Source organism: Muscardinus avellanarius, assembly GCF_963383645.1.
Source record: "Muscardinus avellanarius genome assembly, chromosome: 19".
Taxonomy (NCBI): Eukaryota; Metazoa; Chordata; class Mammalia; order Rodentia; family Gliridae; genus Muscardinus; species Muscardinus avellanarius.
In genome coordinates, this window is record NC_137805.1 from 2,394,553 (window position 1) to 2,412,500 (window position 17,948).

The 17,948-nt window shown below is 40.0% G+C and overlaps 1 protein-coding gene across 1 annotated transcript in view; it reads right to left on the minus strand.

The window, feature by feature from the left end:
* MACROD2 (mono-ADP ribosylhydrolase 2) overlaps window positions 1-17,948 on the minus strand; it is a gene marked incomplete at both ends in the record, with an annotated part of 2,062,459 nt that overhangs the window by 140,758 nt on the left and 1,903,753 nt on the right. The window contains one exon of the mRNA XM_080716162.1: window positions 653-763. Within this exon, the coding sequence (XP_080572288.1) occupies window positions 653-763 (111 nt within the window). The remainder of the gene's footprint in view (window positions 1-652; window positions 764-17,948) is intronic.

Sequence of the window (17,948 nt, forward strand, 5' to 3'; positions counted from 1 at the left end):
TTCAATCCCTTTGTGCCATAAATGCTGTTTTATTTTAAAATGTTCAATTTATAATCAACAGTGTAGAATCTATAAACTTTCAACAGACACATCTGTCCTTTTGTGAACAGAGGTGATATCTGGAAGGTTTCTGATCTCACTTAGAGCTTTTAGAGGGAGGTGAGGTAGTCAGACTCTGGGTCTATCTTCTGTTACATGTGGAGAAATAACCAGAAGCATGGCTTCTCAAAATGTAATGGAAAATAGCAAAAAAAAAACCCAAAAAACCCCCAAACCCCCCCAAAAAAAACCAATCAATCCCACTGTATTCATTATGGAGGGAAAGCTTCTTATTCATTCCCTTTAAATAGTTTTCATTTCCCCCCTCAAACTATTTCTACTAAGTGTTGTCTGACCTCCAAATCATCCAAGCTCTGATTTTGCCCTTCCAATCTATACCCATCCTCCTTAAAGTATTACCAAGCAAACTGTTATCAGAGGGAAGAAAAATGAAATTGGTGAATGAGACATCAAGTGAGAATGTAGCATTCTGTTCAGAGGCACACTCAACTCATGGTGAACAGAACTGGAGGCCTGAATGAACACTGGAGTTAATCAGGTGAAAAAGTAGAAACATTTTCAGACAATAGCATTGAGTAAAGTTATTGTTCACCTCGGTGGATGAGGCCTAGAAGACTCCTCAAAAGAAATCTGAGCCCACCTGCTTCTTGGCTCTGCCCTTCCATTTCTTCCACGCTTTGTTTTTCCTCTGGACCATTCTCATCTTTCAAGAAAAGCACAGAGGGGAAAAATACATCAAGTCAGTTTATGAAATATATCTTTATGGCTAATATGCAGCACTGAAATTAATTGCAAGCAATGTAGCATGACTCCCCATAAAGCAAGGCAGAGAGATGAATCAGAGGCATGAAACAGAAAAATTACCTACATAAATAGGTGCATTTATACTCATCCTTTCTCACATGAGTTGCTGGATGAAATGTTGAACTGTGGTAAACAAAATTCACACAGCAGTTCTGGCAACATCTCTTTGCTGTGAATTTCCCAAATGCAATACAGATTTAAGTTCCAATTTACTACTCTCCTTTGACTCGAGGAACTTGCACTGTGTAATGAATCTTGGCTGACTGCATTTGTTCCCTTTATTTTCTGATACATGTTGCAAAAAGAAAATCTATTTTCTCTCAACTTTTGCATAAACTTTTAACATATCTATGCTATGAAATATTTTGTCTTGATCCAATTATTTTGCCTAGCATGTGATTCTGTGAAAAAAATAAGTATGTAGGTGCAATGGGGTGGTGGACTAGCAACCATCTAGTTTTATTTTGTCATAAAATATGTATCACATCTGTGGAGATTATATATATATATATACTTTTTAAAGGTAATTAAAGGCCTGGTTTTATGACTCATTGCTTGGAGAGTCTCCAAATAACTTTTTGTTTGGAAAAAAAAGCAAATAAAATGATAAATAAATGACACTGGAGCAAAATGTAAAATACATAGTTAAGTACAGAAAACAGAAGCCGACATCACTGGCCTATATTAATATGGGCTAAAGATGGCCACAAATCCTTTGTCTCTCAAAAAGTACAGTCTCTTTCCCTTTCGTTTGAATTCTCACTGTGCTTTGGCTTGTTTAGACTAATGGACTGTGATGGAGGTGAGGTTCTGGAACTTTCAACTGCCTAAGAGGCATGGCCACTTCTGCTTCCTTCTTTTGAACATCCAGCCACAGCTGTCAAGAAGTTCAGGCTATCCTCCCAGGGAGAGGGAAGTATGGAAAGGGAAGGGCCTGAGGTCGAGCATCGAGGGGCAGTGAACAAAGGCTTCTAGCACCATCCAGTCCAGCTGCCAGACAAATGCAGCTAACAGAAAACTCAGCCAACATGAAGAGAAGGATCAGCCAGCTGGGTCCTTTTAAATTCCTGACCAACAAGCAGACCCAACTCTCTTAACCTCATCTTGCATGGATGTTTTGACCCACCACTGTCTGCTACTAGTACTGCCTCTTAATGCAGATGCAAGAGATTGGTGAATCCTCCAAAGAGGAGGCCTCTACGAGTAGAGCTGAAAATTGAACCTCAGAAGCAATGGAGAAACATTTTACAAACTATGGAAGAGAGTTTCAGATCAGAAAACATTGTATTTGACCTGATTGAAATAAAAATTGTATAAGGGACTGATATTTAATATACCATAGATGAGCAAATAAGGAGACTTAACTGAGAGAGATGGGAGGGGCAAGAGGGAAATTCCTTAATGTACATGACATACATTCATAAACTATCAAAGTCAATCACTAGGCCAAACAAGAGAAGAAGGGAAGGGGGTGGGAACTGGGGAGGGCTAAGTGATAAGAACATGGATGCCTCTACCATCTTGTACTCCATTAAAATATATGACTACAATGCACCAATAATTTTTGGGTTTTTTTTCTTGATGGTACTGGGATGGAACCCTTCTACCTCCGGGCTACACTCCCAGACCTATTTTATATTTTTATTTGGAAACAGGGTCTGTTAAGCTAGTGAGGCTGGCTTCGAACCTGCATGATCCTCTTGTCTCCACCTCCCAAGTGTGGGGATTACAAGTGTGTGCCACCACGCCCAGCACAATAAAAAATTAAAAAAAATTAAAATCCCCCCAAAAAATGATGTTCTGAAGTGAGGGAGCAATGAAATCAATGAACACATAAATATGTACAGAGTGCCTTCTGATCAGCACAGTATAATTTCTAATATGAGAACATGGGGCAACTCCACATGCTCTAAAGTCCAGTGTTCTAAGTGGCACATTTGCAAGAGCTCTACAATTACCCAACATTCTCTCTGTGAGGGTTCTCTGTGTGAGTGGTAGCTCTGGCTTCTACTCTAGGCAAGACATAGACATTATGCCTGTTCTTGCTCCTCTAACCAGGCCGAGCTGATACAGGAGCATGTGCCAGAATCTCAGTCATTATGTATCCCCTTCCTCCCACCAAATAGAATGAGCCAATCAGGAGAAACTTGCCTGCTTTTCCCCCAAAGACAGACTTTGTAACACAGCAGGCCTGAAGTCTGCAGGTGACAGGCTGCCTTTAAAGTCAGTCTGGCTAACAAGTCTCTTCCAGAGTGGGGCTAGACAACTCTCTTACAAAAGAGGAAGGCAGGTTGGGGAAAAGATGTAATTTAGTCATAGGAATGTAAGGAATTGGTCCCATAAGTTTTCAATGCATAAAGAGGAAATGCAAGGTCAGACCCTCAAATCTAAGTTTCTAATCACAAAAACTAGTCTGACAGTTTACCAGATTTATAATCTCCTGGGATTTCCCTAGTCCACATGTATGCCATCCCATTTCACACCATGGGTTTCTGAGTGGCACACTTTTCTTTTTGAGTCTGGGCTGCACAGCTTTTCTACTTTCAGTATTTCTTTCCTTGGGAAGAAAACTCAAGAACACTTGGCACATTTATTGCAGAGCAGATGCATCTCGCTGGATGCTGAATTTGCCATTTGAGCAACAGGCCCTCAAATGAAAAAGGCTCAGCACACACACACACACACACACACACACACACACACACACACACACATACACACACATTCCCATTTCTAAGACACTGCATCCTTAAATCCAGCAGGGGGAACCAATGTAGAGGTCTTGTTTTCAAAGCCCAGCATCTGCATTCTTGGGCAATTAGATTAGCATTCATTTCACTCTTTTTAGAAGGACATTTGGGCTGGCCTATAACTTTCCATCTGTTTTAAATGCCTCTGATGTGTGAGTTCTTAGTGAAAGAGTGGACTTCTATGGGTAGAGAAGAGAACACAGTTACCTGTGAGCATTTGATAAGGACAAGTTTCCTTTTTATCAGCCTTGGCTGCCTAGCTGTTTTCACAGGAGGCACATAAACAGTAAAAGCAGAGTAAAGGCCCCATGACCTTGTGGATTTTAGAAGGGATCTAAAACGGCTTATGATAAATGTGAAGCAGTATGTACAGAGAAGGACCAAGCTATTTTGTGCTTTAAAATGTCACTCAAACGCTAGAGTCCGTATAGATGAATTCTCTTAGCTTATATACCTTTAATATCACATACTTAGTTCATGTAATACATTCTCATAGCATTTATCTGAGTGTGACGTAGCACTTTACTTTCCCATGCTGAAAAGCACAGTATCTCGCAGGAATCCTACTGGCATCGTCTTCTCATTTTCTCAGTGTTGGTACTCTGACCCTCAATCTTTCAATCCATATTTATTGAACAGGCACTGTTTGCAGGGATATTTCATACATTTCATAAACATAAAATGAGACTCCTGCTGCAAAGTGAATCCTCATGTGAGTGGAAGGAATATAGCATTTGTTGGACTATGATAAGAATTCTGTTGATGTTTAATTCCATATGAAAGTTTTACAAGGGCAAAATTTCAAGATTATGGCTATGGATTGCTATTCTGAAATTTGCACTTTCTTTTGTGAGCTGTGTATGGAGATGGGAAGAGAAAGGGAGGTCAATCAGATTAAATCATCACTCCTACAAAGGAAATTGATGTGCTCTGCTGCTGCTGGTGCACTCTGGCCTTTCCTTATCAAAGTCTCAAGCTTTCTAGACCCAAGGCCAGGCATGGTGGCACATGCCGGTAATCCCAACATTCGGAGGTTGAGGGCGGAGGATCCAGGTTCACAGACAGACTCAGCTACTTAGTGAGGTCCTCTGCAAATTAGTGAGACCCCGTTTCAAAATAAAGAATAAAAAACAGGTCAGGAGGTGTAGCTCAGATGTAGAATGCCCATGAGTTTCAACCCCAGACACACACACACACACACACACACACACACACACACCAAAAAAAAAAAAATTAGAAAAACAACACAGATGATTCAGAGTGGCTTGCAGAATTCCTGGCCCTAATTATCCAGTTCCCTGTTAGAGGACTATATATATCAGTGTCTTCCCATTATGTATGGAAAACACATACACCAAATAAGGCGATCTAACTGAGGGGAAGGGATGGGGGAAGAGGGAAGCTCTCTAAAGCACATGATGTACTTAAACAAACATATCAAAGTCAGTCACTAAGCCAAGCATGGGAAGGAGGGACAGGGAGTGAATGGGATGGGGATTGGGTAAGGGCTAATTGGGTGATGTGTGCATGTTTGTCTCTACAAGTCTTTTATCCCATTAAGATGTATGACTACAATGCACCAATAAAAAAAAATTTTAAAAAGAAAACACACACACCAGGATGGTGCTGGACTTTTGTGACCTGACTTGGACAATGAGATGCTAATGGACAAAAGGAAAACAAAGGGCTTAAATGTGCTGTATAATGGAGTTTTTGCTTGCACTCCTAACATTTGCCAAGATGTTAAGATGCCCCTTTAGCTTCTGATTTAAGGAGCATGAGAAATATATAGAGTCAACTTGAACCCAAACCACAGTTTGGAGCCAGGTTCAGGAAACTCACATCTTGAAATAGAGCCACCCAGCTGAGCCCAGCCTGCCTCAGGCACACCAAGATGCCTTGCAGATCTGTGAGCATGAGAATAAATAAGTCATTGAAAGAAACTGCATTTGGGTATGATTTGCTATGCAACAATATCATTGTAAGAAACTGGTAATAGTTGCTCAATGCAGACCATATGCTTACATTTCTCAGGCCAAAAAAGCCTGACATTATTATTATTATTATTATTATTATTATTGTTATTGTTACTGTTATTGTTATTATTTGGTGGTACTGGGGTTCTTGGAAGCCCTTCTACCTCCAGGCTACACTCCCAGACCTATTTTATATTTTTATTTGGAAACAGGGTCTCTTAAGACAGTGCAGCTGGCTTCGAACCAGCGTGAGCCTCCTGTCTTCGCTTCCCAAGCACGGGGATTGCAAGTGTGTGCCACCACACCCAGCCTGACATTATTTTTTAAGTCAGCACTCAATATTTAATTTTGTATTTTCCTCATTAATATTTTCATTTTACATAATCCAAAATTCTCTAGCAGATAAACATTTGAAAATAAAATTAGTTTACATGAGGAATGCTCCCAAAGCATATACTGTGTACAAGTTAATAACAGTTAATAGTAACTAGCATTTATAGAAAACTGCCTATTTTTCTGCTTAGTTTCTAAATTCTTTGCAAAGATTATTGAATTTAACTCTCATAGCAACTCCATGAGGTAGGTTTTATTATCCAGATTTCCTGAATCAGAAAACTGAGACAGAGGGATGCTAGGTGATTTGTCTAAGATTCCACCACTAGCATGGGGCTATGAAATCGGTATATTACTGCCTCCCCGAAAATGTAACTAGTATTTGTTGTTTGGGTGAGTGTGGGGAGTCATTAAGGCTTTCCCCTAGATTAGTGTCTCTGACTCAGCTGACTGTCCTTCGCCCAGAGTCAACAAGGTTTGGGGAGAAGATCAGGTGGTGATGACATGAGGGTATTGATTGATCTATCTGTAATGTATGTGTTTTGTATTGGTCTTTATTGTATTCTGGTGGTGGTAGAACGAGAATGTTGATTGACCTGTGACTATATAAATACCTCTGGAAAAACAAACCCAGCGTTGGTTCAATAAAGATGAGATTGACCCAGAAGTTGCGTTGGCCAGGAGTGTTGGCACAATAGAGAATACTGACCTAGGGTGTATTCATTTTGAGTCACCCCCTCTTGCCATTTTGGCATGGGGCTGTATTTCTATTTTCTGTATTTCTATCTTTCTAATAAACTTCTTTAAATCTTAAAAAAAAAAGAGAATACTGCAGATACCAGCAAAAGCCACGCTCTCTCGGCATCTGCATTTTCGCAGTTAATAGGCAATATCTCAAAGTGAGAAATAAGCCCCGAGAGAAGGTGTGCTCGCTGGTCAAAAGCATCTTTCCACTTCTAGATATTCTTGCATAACTATTATTCTTCTAGTATTCTTTTAACTCCCTATACGAATTGCTCCAGTGATGTAAAATTAGAACTATGAATGAAATTGAGTCGGTAAAAATAAATCCTCTAATAATTTGTCTAAACGTCCTTGGCTTTGCTCAATAGTAATGAAAAGACTGGCCAGAATTCAGGTACTGTGATAAGCACCCCAGCTGCAGCAATCACAAATGGCCTCCGACCTTCATCACTATCCATTAACTCCGAAAAAGTAGCTCAATTCAAAATAACTGTTTACCCTTGAAATCCTGCCTAGAGACAGAGAAAAACCTTGTGTGTGACCTTAAAGCAATTTAATTGATAAACAACTTAGCTGCCCAAATACAATAGACCCAAAGAAAAAGACTGTTGACTGGCCGCATAGTTAGAAATGGATATGACAAAATAAAGGACAGACGTTCTAAAAATATATGTATGAAGGAAAGGAAATACCGTAAGAGTAAGAAAAGCATTTTTGCATGAAGAAGAGCTTATCATAAGAAAGTCCCAACTGGGAAAGGAAGGAATTAGAAAGTTAGAAGCAGGTTGCAGAGGGTTTGTGACAGAGAAATGGATTATTAAAGATGAGTAGGCTTTTAATAGGCTTGTTGTCTAAAGAAGAGTGCTTAGCAGTTAAGGAAATACATCTGACAATTAGAACTAAGAACCTTGTGGTGTTGTTTGTGGTATTTTGTCTGCCAAACTGTGTTGTGAGTATGCTTAAGCTTTCAGATTTAGAAGATAAGGTACCAACACCTGAAGAAACTCCATCACATCCACCTGAATCACCACATTTCCCCACACTTGCTATATGAACTGAGCCCCAAAAGATGGAAAAGTTCCAGGAAAAGTTAAAGAAGATTCCCCGAGAAGCTCCCAAGCCTTGACTATTCTGGGAGGCTGCCACCTGGAACTGCTTATCTGCAAGACCTTGGAGAGGAACAGGAGTTAATTCTTCGAGGGCCAACAGCCAGCTGAAAGACACCCACCCCCCTTGTTCTCTTAACTTTACTGGTGAAGGGTATAAATTTCTTGGGGTTTTTGTAATAAAGTGTCATTGGCTCAAGAAGCCTTTGTCCATGTCAGATTCTTTCTAGGGAGCGCCGTCATTTAGGGACCTAAAGAAATTTAGTCCCTAAAGGGAAAGAATCACTGCAGATAAGATTCTGCAGTACTTCACCTGCCTTTTGCCCCATCTTTCTGAGGATTTGACCGGGAGCGGACAATTAACCACCCGACTGAGCTTAGTCCGTGACAGAATACTGACCCAGGCATAGTCATTGACCCGTAGGAAATACTGACCCACGAACAGGGGTTGGCCAGTACAGATAGAAGGCTGGCGGCTCCCCCACGTTAGAATTAAAAATTCTTCATCCTCACGCCTCTCTCCAGAACCCATACTCTTGCTGGCTGGCTCCAGCAGGTGAGATGAATAAATTATTAGGTCAGCAAAAATATAGAAAATAATACTTAAAAATAAGAACTGAAGAAAGAACTCATTTATAATGTCCTATGAATTTGGTGAGTTAACAAGAACACAAAAGAACTAAGAAGATTCACCTGGCACGTAAGACAGGAGAATTTAATGCTACAACTTAAAAATTTTGTTTCTTAAACACACACACACACACACACACACACACACACACACACACACACATATATGTGTGTATATCTGTTTGTGTGTGTCTGTGTGTGTTGTACAGAAGATTGAACCAAGAGACGTTCTATCTCTGAGCTACACCTTCAGGCTTATTTTATTTTTTATTTTGAAATAGGGTCTCACTAAGTTGTGGAGGGCCTCACTAAGTTCATGAGACGCCACGAACCTGCAACCTTCCTATCTCAGTCTCTCAAGTACTAGCATTACAGATGTGCACCACTGTCCCAGGCTACTAAGATATTTATAGCTTATATATTTTGTAAATTATATTATGAATTTGGTGAGGTGGTAGGCTGAGATAGAAATATTTCAGGTTCAAGGCCAGCCTCAGCAACTTAGTGCAACCCTTTTTGAAAATAAAAATGAAAAAGGAGGTATAACTTAGAGGTAGAATTCTACTTGGTTCAATCTAAAAATTATCTAATTTATTATATCTTTATTTTATATTCATTCATAAAGTTATTTCCTTTGAAATAATTTTAAAGAGTTTCAAATACAATAGAGGAACATTTCTTTTTAAACACTTTCCTGAAAATCTGCAAAGTAAGTTGCAGACATAATCATATCCCAAACACTCCCCTCAGCCCTGAATACTTTATTATATATTTTCTACAGTTGAGGATATTCTCTTTCATAACCACAACACAACCACTAGGATTAGGAGATCAATGTTGATGACATCTCTCCTATCTAAGCCACAGACCACAATCAAGTCCGAACAGTTTTCCAATAACACCCTTCATGGCAGCCTAGGGGCACACATGGCTTTTTGTTTTCATGTCTCTTTGGTTTCCTCCAATCTGAGATGGAAATGCCCTCCTGATCCTGCTCAGTTTTGGTGCCAGATGTCTGGCCTCTTACTATCCCTACCCCTTCAATTCAATTATGCACCTTGGTCATCTCTGCTTCATAGCTCCAAGAGGGAAGGAAAGAAGGAAGGAACGAGGCTGAGAAGGTTAGTTTCAAGCCTTGAACATTTTTGTTATTGAGGTGGTATCAGATGATTTTTCTATTTTTAAGGGTTCTATTTTAACTTAGAGAAATTTCCAAGTTGGCTGCCTCATTATGCTAATGATGTCTGCAGTGTGTCCTTCAGTGAAGATATGAAGGTATGCAGTCCAGTTAGGGAGTTACCATTTAATAGAAGCAGCAGCTACTGCTTTCAAGGTACCTCTTCTTTTCTATACTTAACGTAGTACCACAAATCCCAGCACAGTCCTCCTGAGTTGGACTTCTGTCTGCTTTTACAGTTGAACAAGTCAACATGGGTGTTGGAAGATCAAGTAACTTCACTGACGTCATACGGTTAGTACTTGAAGTGCAGCAGAGCTGGTACTTCAAGGTCAGATTATGCTAAGGCTCTGGGTTTCTCTTTTTTGCCTTGCAGATCCTGTGACTGATGTGCACCTGCTGCCACACTTCAGATGAGGTTTGGGTATGCCCCCAAAGGCTCACATGCTAGAAACTTGGTCCCCAGTATTGTATTTTGATAGCGGTGGAATCTGTAAGAGGAGGTCGTGGTAGAAGGTGATTAGGTCATTGGGGGTATCACCTTCAGAGGGATTAATGCTTGTGAGGGACTCGAGTCAGTTTCTGCAAAAAAAAAAACCCGAGTTGTTGTGAAAAGATCAAGCTTGACCCCTGGACACCTCTGGCTTCCTGCTTTATCTTGGGATTTCTTCTGCATGGGCTCCTGCCATTGTGATACAGTCACTATGAGGGCCTCACCAGAGGTCAAACTGATGAGGTTGCCAATTTCAAACTATCATCCCTCAAAACTGTAGGTGAAATAAACCTCTTTTCTTAATCAGTACCAAGCCTCAAGTATTTTGTTATAGCAATAGTCCTTTGTTATAGAGATATATCTGTGGTCCTCAGTGCCAAGCACAGTGCCCTACATAATTTAGAGGCTCCACAGACATTTATCACAGGATTAGGAAGGAAAACTACTTCCTTTCTAATCAGTAATTTTGTTTTTGCTTGAACCATATTTTCATGCTCTATGTAGAAAAGGTATATGCATATCTCAAATTCTGCTTAAGTGCTATTAAACTGTTACTAACTTAAAATTTTAATGTCTCTTCAATGTAATATAATATTTAATAAAATTCAAATGTCCCTAAAAGTCAAATGTCGTGAAAGATAGATTTCTTGTTTTACCACCACTCCTAGAGCTGGTCTCCAAGAGTGCAGTATTGACTTTCCAATATGCTTGGCTGTCCCAGTTCTTGTCCTCAAAGTCTATCCAGTTTATTTGATAATATGAGTTGTAGCATATCAGTCCTCTGCTCTAATACTCTGATGGCAACGAGACCTGTAAGTGGAGATTCTTGCTGCTCTCCCTCCCTTCTCATGTCCCTCTGCTCACCTGATGCCAGCCATGCAGGCCTCTGCTGTTCCTCCAGGACTCTAGGGTTTCTTATCCCTGTGACCTCTCTGCCTGGCATGTCACCCCCAGGTCCTTCAAATCTTTGCTTAGATGCCTCCCTCCTTTTTATCGAGGTCTGTGCCAAATAAAGTTCATTTTAATTTAATTCATTAAAAATTGCAGCATCCTTTTACCACTATATATTCTCTCCTCCTATTCCAAAATAATGTTTTCTGAGTCTATCAACTATCCATTATTTTCTAATAGTATATAATTTATATGGGTATTATATTCATGTTTATATATACCTGCTCCCCCTGAATTCAATTTCCTCCAGGCAAAGATCCTTGTCTGCTTCCTTTGCTTATGCCTCCTAGCTATATAGAATGAGTGTGTATGGGAAATGCTCAATAAGTATTTGTGAATTAATGAAATACACTCTTGCCTAACCTGAACGTGCCTGGCTAGTTCATGAATTAATCAGAAAAATAAGGTTGGGGACTATCTCCTATTCCAAGGTATTCAGAGTCTTTATGAAGTATGGTGGCCATATGGCACGTGGGAAAGATTTTTCAAGGGTGACAGAACAGATACAAGCGCCCAGACATTTGTTATAATAGGCCTATCTGCATTTTTGTCTCTTTACTAGAGCGTGAGCTAAGAGGAAGTACCCTTTTCTGAGCGCAGTGGAAATTCCATTGTAGACCTGTTATAGTACAGTTCTCCAGACTAATGACATACAGCCATCCTGCTGGGACAATGGTGGGGCATCTGTAGTCAGTATGGGGAATTGTTGGGATGTCACTCCTGAGGCCAGAACTAGTTCTACTCTAAATAAACTCAGATAGTATTGGGATCATCCACAGAGTAGATGAAAGGCCCATGGGTTGGTCTTCACTTACAGGGAAGAGAAGAAAATTGTCTCAGCCCTATCTCTGTATAGGCATGTCTCAAGTAGCAGAACTGTCATGTAGAAGGGAGAAGAAATGGTGAAACCTGTTTTCTAAAAGCATGTGTACCCATCAAAGGGCACTCAAATGTGACATTCATTCATGGAGAGGAAGCACAGATGACTAACATGCATCTGTCCCTTCCACAAACCTAATATAAGGGTACACAGCAAGCCAGGGCTCATTCAGGAGCTCAATACGTCTACAGAAGCCCAGGCTTTGTGGCACTACAACATCAAAGGTATGACCCTGGCACACCAAATCTGCTATGGCATGTCTTGGTATAAATGGAGCACAAGCCCAATGCACCAGAGAGCTATTGTCAGTATCACACATAATTTCTTAATAGATAACATATGGTTTCCCATATGGCATGCTAATACAAATACTTTTACTCTGATATAGTTAGGTTGTAATCCAAGAATTTCCAAGTACTTTGCAAACACTATTCATTAACACGGCCTTCCCTGGGGAAGTTGTAGCACTTTGTGGAGATACAAAGCCTCCTGCACATAATCAATAACCGTTAAGCAATCAGAATAATAAGCAATATATTAATGTGGCTTTTAAAATAAAACAGAAATCAACCAAAGGAATGAAGCAACCAAAGTCTTTCAATGACTTCATGGTGCAACTGAGGTTAGAAGTCAAGTTATGCTGACACTTATAGCTATTCTACTACTTGATCCATCCTGGTGAACTGGCCACAGATAACACTCATTCTTGGGTGTGCACATAGGCTGCTGTCTAGCTCATAGCTGGAAAATTATGACAAGAGCGAAGTTAGCATAATGGCATTGCAATGAAGTTTCCTCTCTTCTCTCTTCTCTCTCTCTCTCTCTCTCTCTCTCTCTCTCTCTTTTGTTTTTTCTCTCCCTCCCTCTCCCTCCCTCACTTCCTCACTCTTTCAAGTAGAGCAACAATTGCGTTTTTGCATTAATTCAAGCATTGAGGTTAGGTTTCATTCTTAAACCTATATTCTCCATATAGTCAGTTATGTTCCTGAACTGAGATAACCCGTGTGCCCACACATTTGTTTAAAACAGGAACACAATGTGCTCCACTGCAGATGTTAAATACAGAACTGGCGAGAGGAACTGCTTTTTGTTGAAGAATGGAAAGTATATAAAGATATTCCTTAAATAGAAGAATCATCCTATGAATAAATTCAAACGTTGTTAGATATCTTTGCCATCAATTACTGTTTGGGGGGGCACCTACAAGGTTTAAGATGCTGGTAAAAGAATAAGTTGGGAAGACAAATGCCTTTCCCTCTGAGAGTTGACAGGAGAGAGGGATGGGATGGTTTTATGAGATGTGTCTGCCTATGCAAGATGAAACTGAAGCTAGAGATGATTATTCAGAATAATTATAAAATATATCTCACATATGTGGGTCTGAATTAATACTGAATATTGGAACTGAAAGAAATGTGGCACATCTGAATGTGCTGTGGCTTTCCAACCTGGCATTGCCTGTCCACATGGCTCAATGGGAGGTCACTAGGACAGAACCACATGTGTGAGCACAGGCTCCCTGGTCCTTGTGGGAAGCTGCCAAAGGGGAAGTCTTCGCTGCTGCACATAGCTGAATTTATATCCTTTCTGGATACACTATATCTGATGATTTGATAAGCCTCACATTTTCCTGGGAGGTAAAAATCCTCATCTCCATCATTTTCCTGTTTTAAAGTATTTGTTCCTCTTTTGTTGTGACTTTAGGTGGTGAAAAAAATAATTATTTTGAATTTGAAAGTTTATGATAAAAGCCATGTTTTAGATTTCCATAATTGAACATGAATATTCTCCATCAATGTGATCACATCTGTATTATAATTCTGTCCACTAGAAAAGCACTCTCCCAGCATTCGGGAGGCTGAGACAGGAGGATCACAGTTCGCGGACAATCTCAGCTACTTAGTGAGGCCCTCTGTAACTCAGTGAGACCCGGTTTCAAAATAAAGAATAAAAAATAGGGCAGGGGGTGTAGCTCAGAGGTCGAATGTCCCTGGGTTCCATCCTCAAAGGTGTAAAAAAAATAAACACTCTCAACAAGTATAAAAACATGATACTTTCTATTTTATCACTATTTGAGAACTACAGAATTACAATAATGGCTTTATTGAACCAATTTTCTGTTTAACATAGATTTGAAACTGTACCAAAATAAATTTCAACTTATTCCCTTTACTTCACATGAAAATGCAATTGCCCCATGGTATTCACATGGAATTAGTTTCAGGATGCCCTTGGATACACAAATCCAGCAGAAGCTCAAGTACCTTATATAAATTGATATACTATCTGTATAGAACTCACACATATCCTCCTGTCTAATTTAAATCATTTCTAGATTACTTATAGTACCTAATGCAATGTAATTGCTATGTAATTAGTTGTTGTACTATATTATTTGGGAAATAAAGACAAGAAAAATATCTGTACATTTTTAGTACAGATACATTGTTTTTACCTCTACATATTTTCAATCCTTGGCTGGTTGAATTTGTAGATGCAGAATCAGAGATTATGGAGTACATTCATAATTTTCAAGGGGAGAAACCACATCTTTAGGCAGACATTTATTTTGTGTAGAACTGTAGGCCTAGGAAGCCAATTTCCCTAGGGTCTCATACTTTCCTTCTAGAGAACTGACTTAGGAGTATCTGCATCTGGAGCAGGGATTCTCAAGTTTCCCTGTGAGTCAAGAGCCCTTGGCAAGCTTGTTGCAGTACAGATTTCTGGGTTCTGGTTTGGCAGGGCTGGGGAGGGCCCGAGACTGCATCTATAACAAGTTCTCCTGGGATTCTCGTAAGGCTGCTGGGGGTCTGAGCATCACCCTTGAACAAGGCTCCAGTGTATTAGCTAATGAGAATTAGAAAGTATGGCATGATTTTCTTTCATTCATTAAATATGGCTATGAACAATCCGCTCAGCTTCATGACTGCATTGTTCATTTTCCAACTTTTGACTTTCTGTAGCCACAATGTTGAGTAAGCTCTAGAGATTTCCATAGCATTTCTTAGAAAGGAAAAAGTAAATCTTTCATACAATCAATATGTAAAATTTACCTCTTTACTAAAATTTCACTAAAGATCCTAATTAAATTATTTTAACCTAAAATGGAATTCGAATCTTTGAACAAATTATTGCATAGGATTCCCCTGGTCTGGAAACTGGGCTGGGTGCCATAGATATGGGACTGAATGAGGTGGAACTCAACTCCTCTAGAGGTGAGACAGAGGAGTGGACATACAACCCCAGTTAAATACAGCAAACACTTTGCCATGAGAGGCAGGAGGTCTGGTGCTCTTAGGCTGCTAAACATCTATTTCCAGTTCCAAGATGTCCGTGAAACTTTCCTCGGAGAACACTTTTGCAAATGAGCAAATACTTATTAAGCTTACAATCTCTACAAGAGTCTGTCCCTTAGAGCTATGCTGCCCACTGTGATAACCACTATCACATGTGACTACTGAACAGTGAAAATATGGTGAGTCCAAACTGAGATGTGCTATAAATGTAAAATATATAGCTGATACCACAACACAAAAAATGTACAATATCTAACAATTTTTATATTGAGGACATGTTAGATTGGCATTTGGATATACTGAGTTAAATAAAATATATATTTAAAAGTAATTTCACCCATTTCTTTTATGTTTTTAAAGTGGCTTCTCAATAATTTGAAATGTCGTATGCATCGGTGACTCCACTCTGCTTCTATTGGACAGGTCTGCTCTAGGGGTAACCAGTGAGGAGAGGAGTTGCAGACCTGAGGCCATTGTCTCACCCCACTGTTATCCCTGGGCACTCCTAATTTCTGTGTGCACTAGAGAGTGGCTTCTTCTGATGAACATGCTGCCTGAGGGCTTTCTTTGGTCTCTACAGAATCCTTGCCCTCCATTATTAAAGTGCTAGGATGAAGAGAGAAGAAGCCCTCAACAGTGGAGGATGGGAGCAGGAAAATTAGTTCTCCTAGACAGACTTTCAGGCCTCTGAAGTGGGCAATTGTGAGGCACATTAATCTTTTCTCCAAGAATTCACCTGCTGGACTGAGTCCTAGCTGCCACAGAACAATCTATTTACTCATGTACCTAATTGTGTTTTCATCTTTTGTTCCCCTGTGTCATTTTACTACACCCCTATGGATGTTTCCTGGTATCATTTCCCAAATTAATTACTTGCCCTTGAATCTCTCTCTCTCTCTCTCTCTCTCTCTCTCTCTCTCTCTCTCTCTCTCTCTCTCTCTCTCTCTCTCTCTCTCTCTCTGTGATTGGTGATTGATACTGGGGATTGAACCAGGGGCATTCTACCTCTGAGCTATACCCCCATCACCCATCTCTATTTTTTAGTTTGAAACAAGGTCTCACTAAGTTGGGGAAGGCCTCACTAAGTTGCTGAGGCTAGCTGTGAACCTACGTGATTCTCCAGTCTTACTCAGCCTCCCATGTACTGTGATTACAGGAGTGCATCACCAGGCCTGGCTGAATCCTTGTCCTAGAGTGTGCTTCAGGGGGACCTAAGAAGCTTTTAAACCACATGACTCTACAAACAAGGTGTCCCAAGCCAGGTGAAGTGCTAGTAAAGGGAAACGAAGACTGCTAACTTGGCTTCTAACAGGATCATCAGAGAGGGCTTTTATGGAAGTGACATTTGAAATGACAAGTCTAAGGCATTTGTGAAATAAAATTAATCAGCATAACTTAATAAGGTAAAAAGGAAGTGATGGGTGGCTGCTTCAGGTAGAAAGAATGTGGAGAAGCCCTCAGATGGGAAGGACCTTGACATCTTTGAGAATGGGAGGGGCCAGTGGAGCTGGAGTGCTGAAACTGAGTTCCAGGAGATGTTTGGGAAACTGATCAGGATGAGTTGGGGATACAAGGAGCAGAGGGAGCAAGTCTGCTTAAAGAGTGAGAGTAATTTAGCATTGCTGGAGTGCTGGCCGCAACAGAGGGGAGACAGGAGCAAAGCCAGGCGAAGAACAAGAGGTCTGTTAGAAAGGGTTTTGTCTCCTCTGTCAGGAGTCATGCAAATCTATGGAAGGGTATAGGGAGCCCTGGAAGTGTCCTTTCTCACATGAATTGAGGAAGATGGGGCAAGAAGGGAAATATGAAACCTGTTGGACTTGGTTCAAATACTCCAGTAAAAAGAGAGCAATGGTCTGAGATAAAGCTGTACAGGTAGAGAGAGAGAGAGAACAAGATGGATTACAGAGTATTCAAGGTATGGAATCAATGGCTTTGGAAGGTGGCTGGATGGAGGTGTGAAGGATGAGAGATGGTTGTAACCTCTGCTGAAATTATTTCAATTAACATTCCTAACAACTTCATAGTACAGAAATGATAAATGCTGTACTGTACAAACAGATCAATGGCGTTCTAGTTTCAGTACTCTTCAGAGGTTCCACTGCTAGCAGGGAGTGGAAACAGAAAGTGAGCCTTAGTCATTTGCCTTCCATGTGCAAACTGCTAATTATGCTATAAAGATGCCCTGAATTCCACCAGTTGGTGGCCTAGGAAAACCAGTTTGGGGAAGCTGGGGACAAAAGTGACAGCATATTGGCTTAAGGTAACTATGAGATATGCAACAGAGACGTTTTAGTAGAAAGGAAGAGAGGCCAAATAGATGGAGAAAAGAAAGGACCCAGTAAAAATTTCTATTATATATATACATATTCCTGTTGTTTATTTTATTATATATTTGTGTATCATATATAAAATAATACACATATTATTTTTAGTAAAATATGCATTTAAAGCAATCGTTTTTGGCAGGTTATGCTACTTAAAAATATTCTTGGTTAGATTTTTTTTTCTTTTGTAATCTTGTCTAGATTGTACATTTTGATTGATAGTTTGAGACAGTTGCTTCCAATATATGTTCTCTTTCTGTCACAAATAGCAATCCATCCCACTGTAGGCCCTCAGGACCAGCCTAAGCAGGACAACCACATACCTTCTGTAATTTCCAGGCCTATGTCATTTCCTCCTCCAACACGTCTACAACATCTTTATGATTTCTTTTCTATCAAATCATGCTTTAAGAATCAGCTGCCA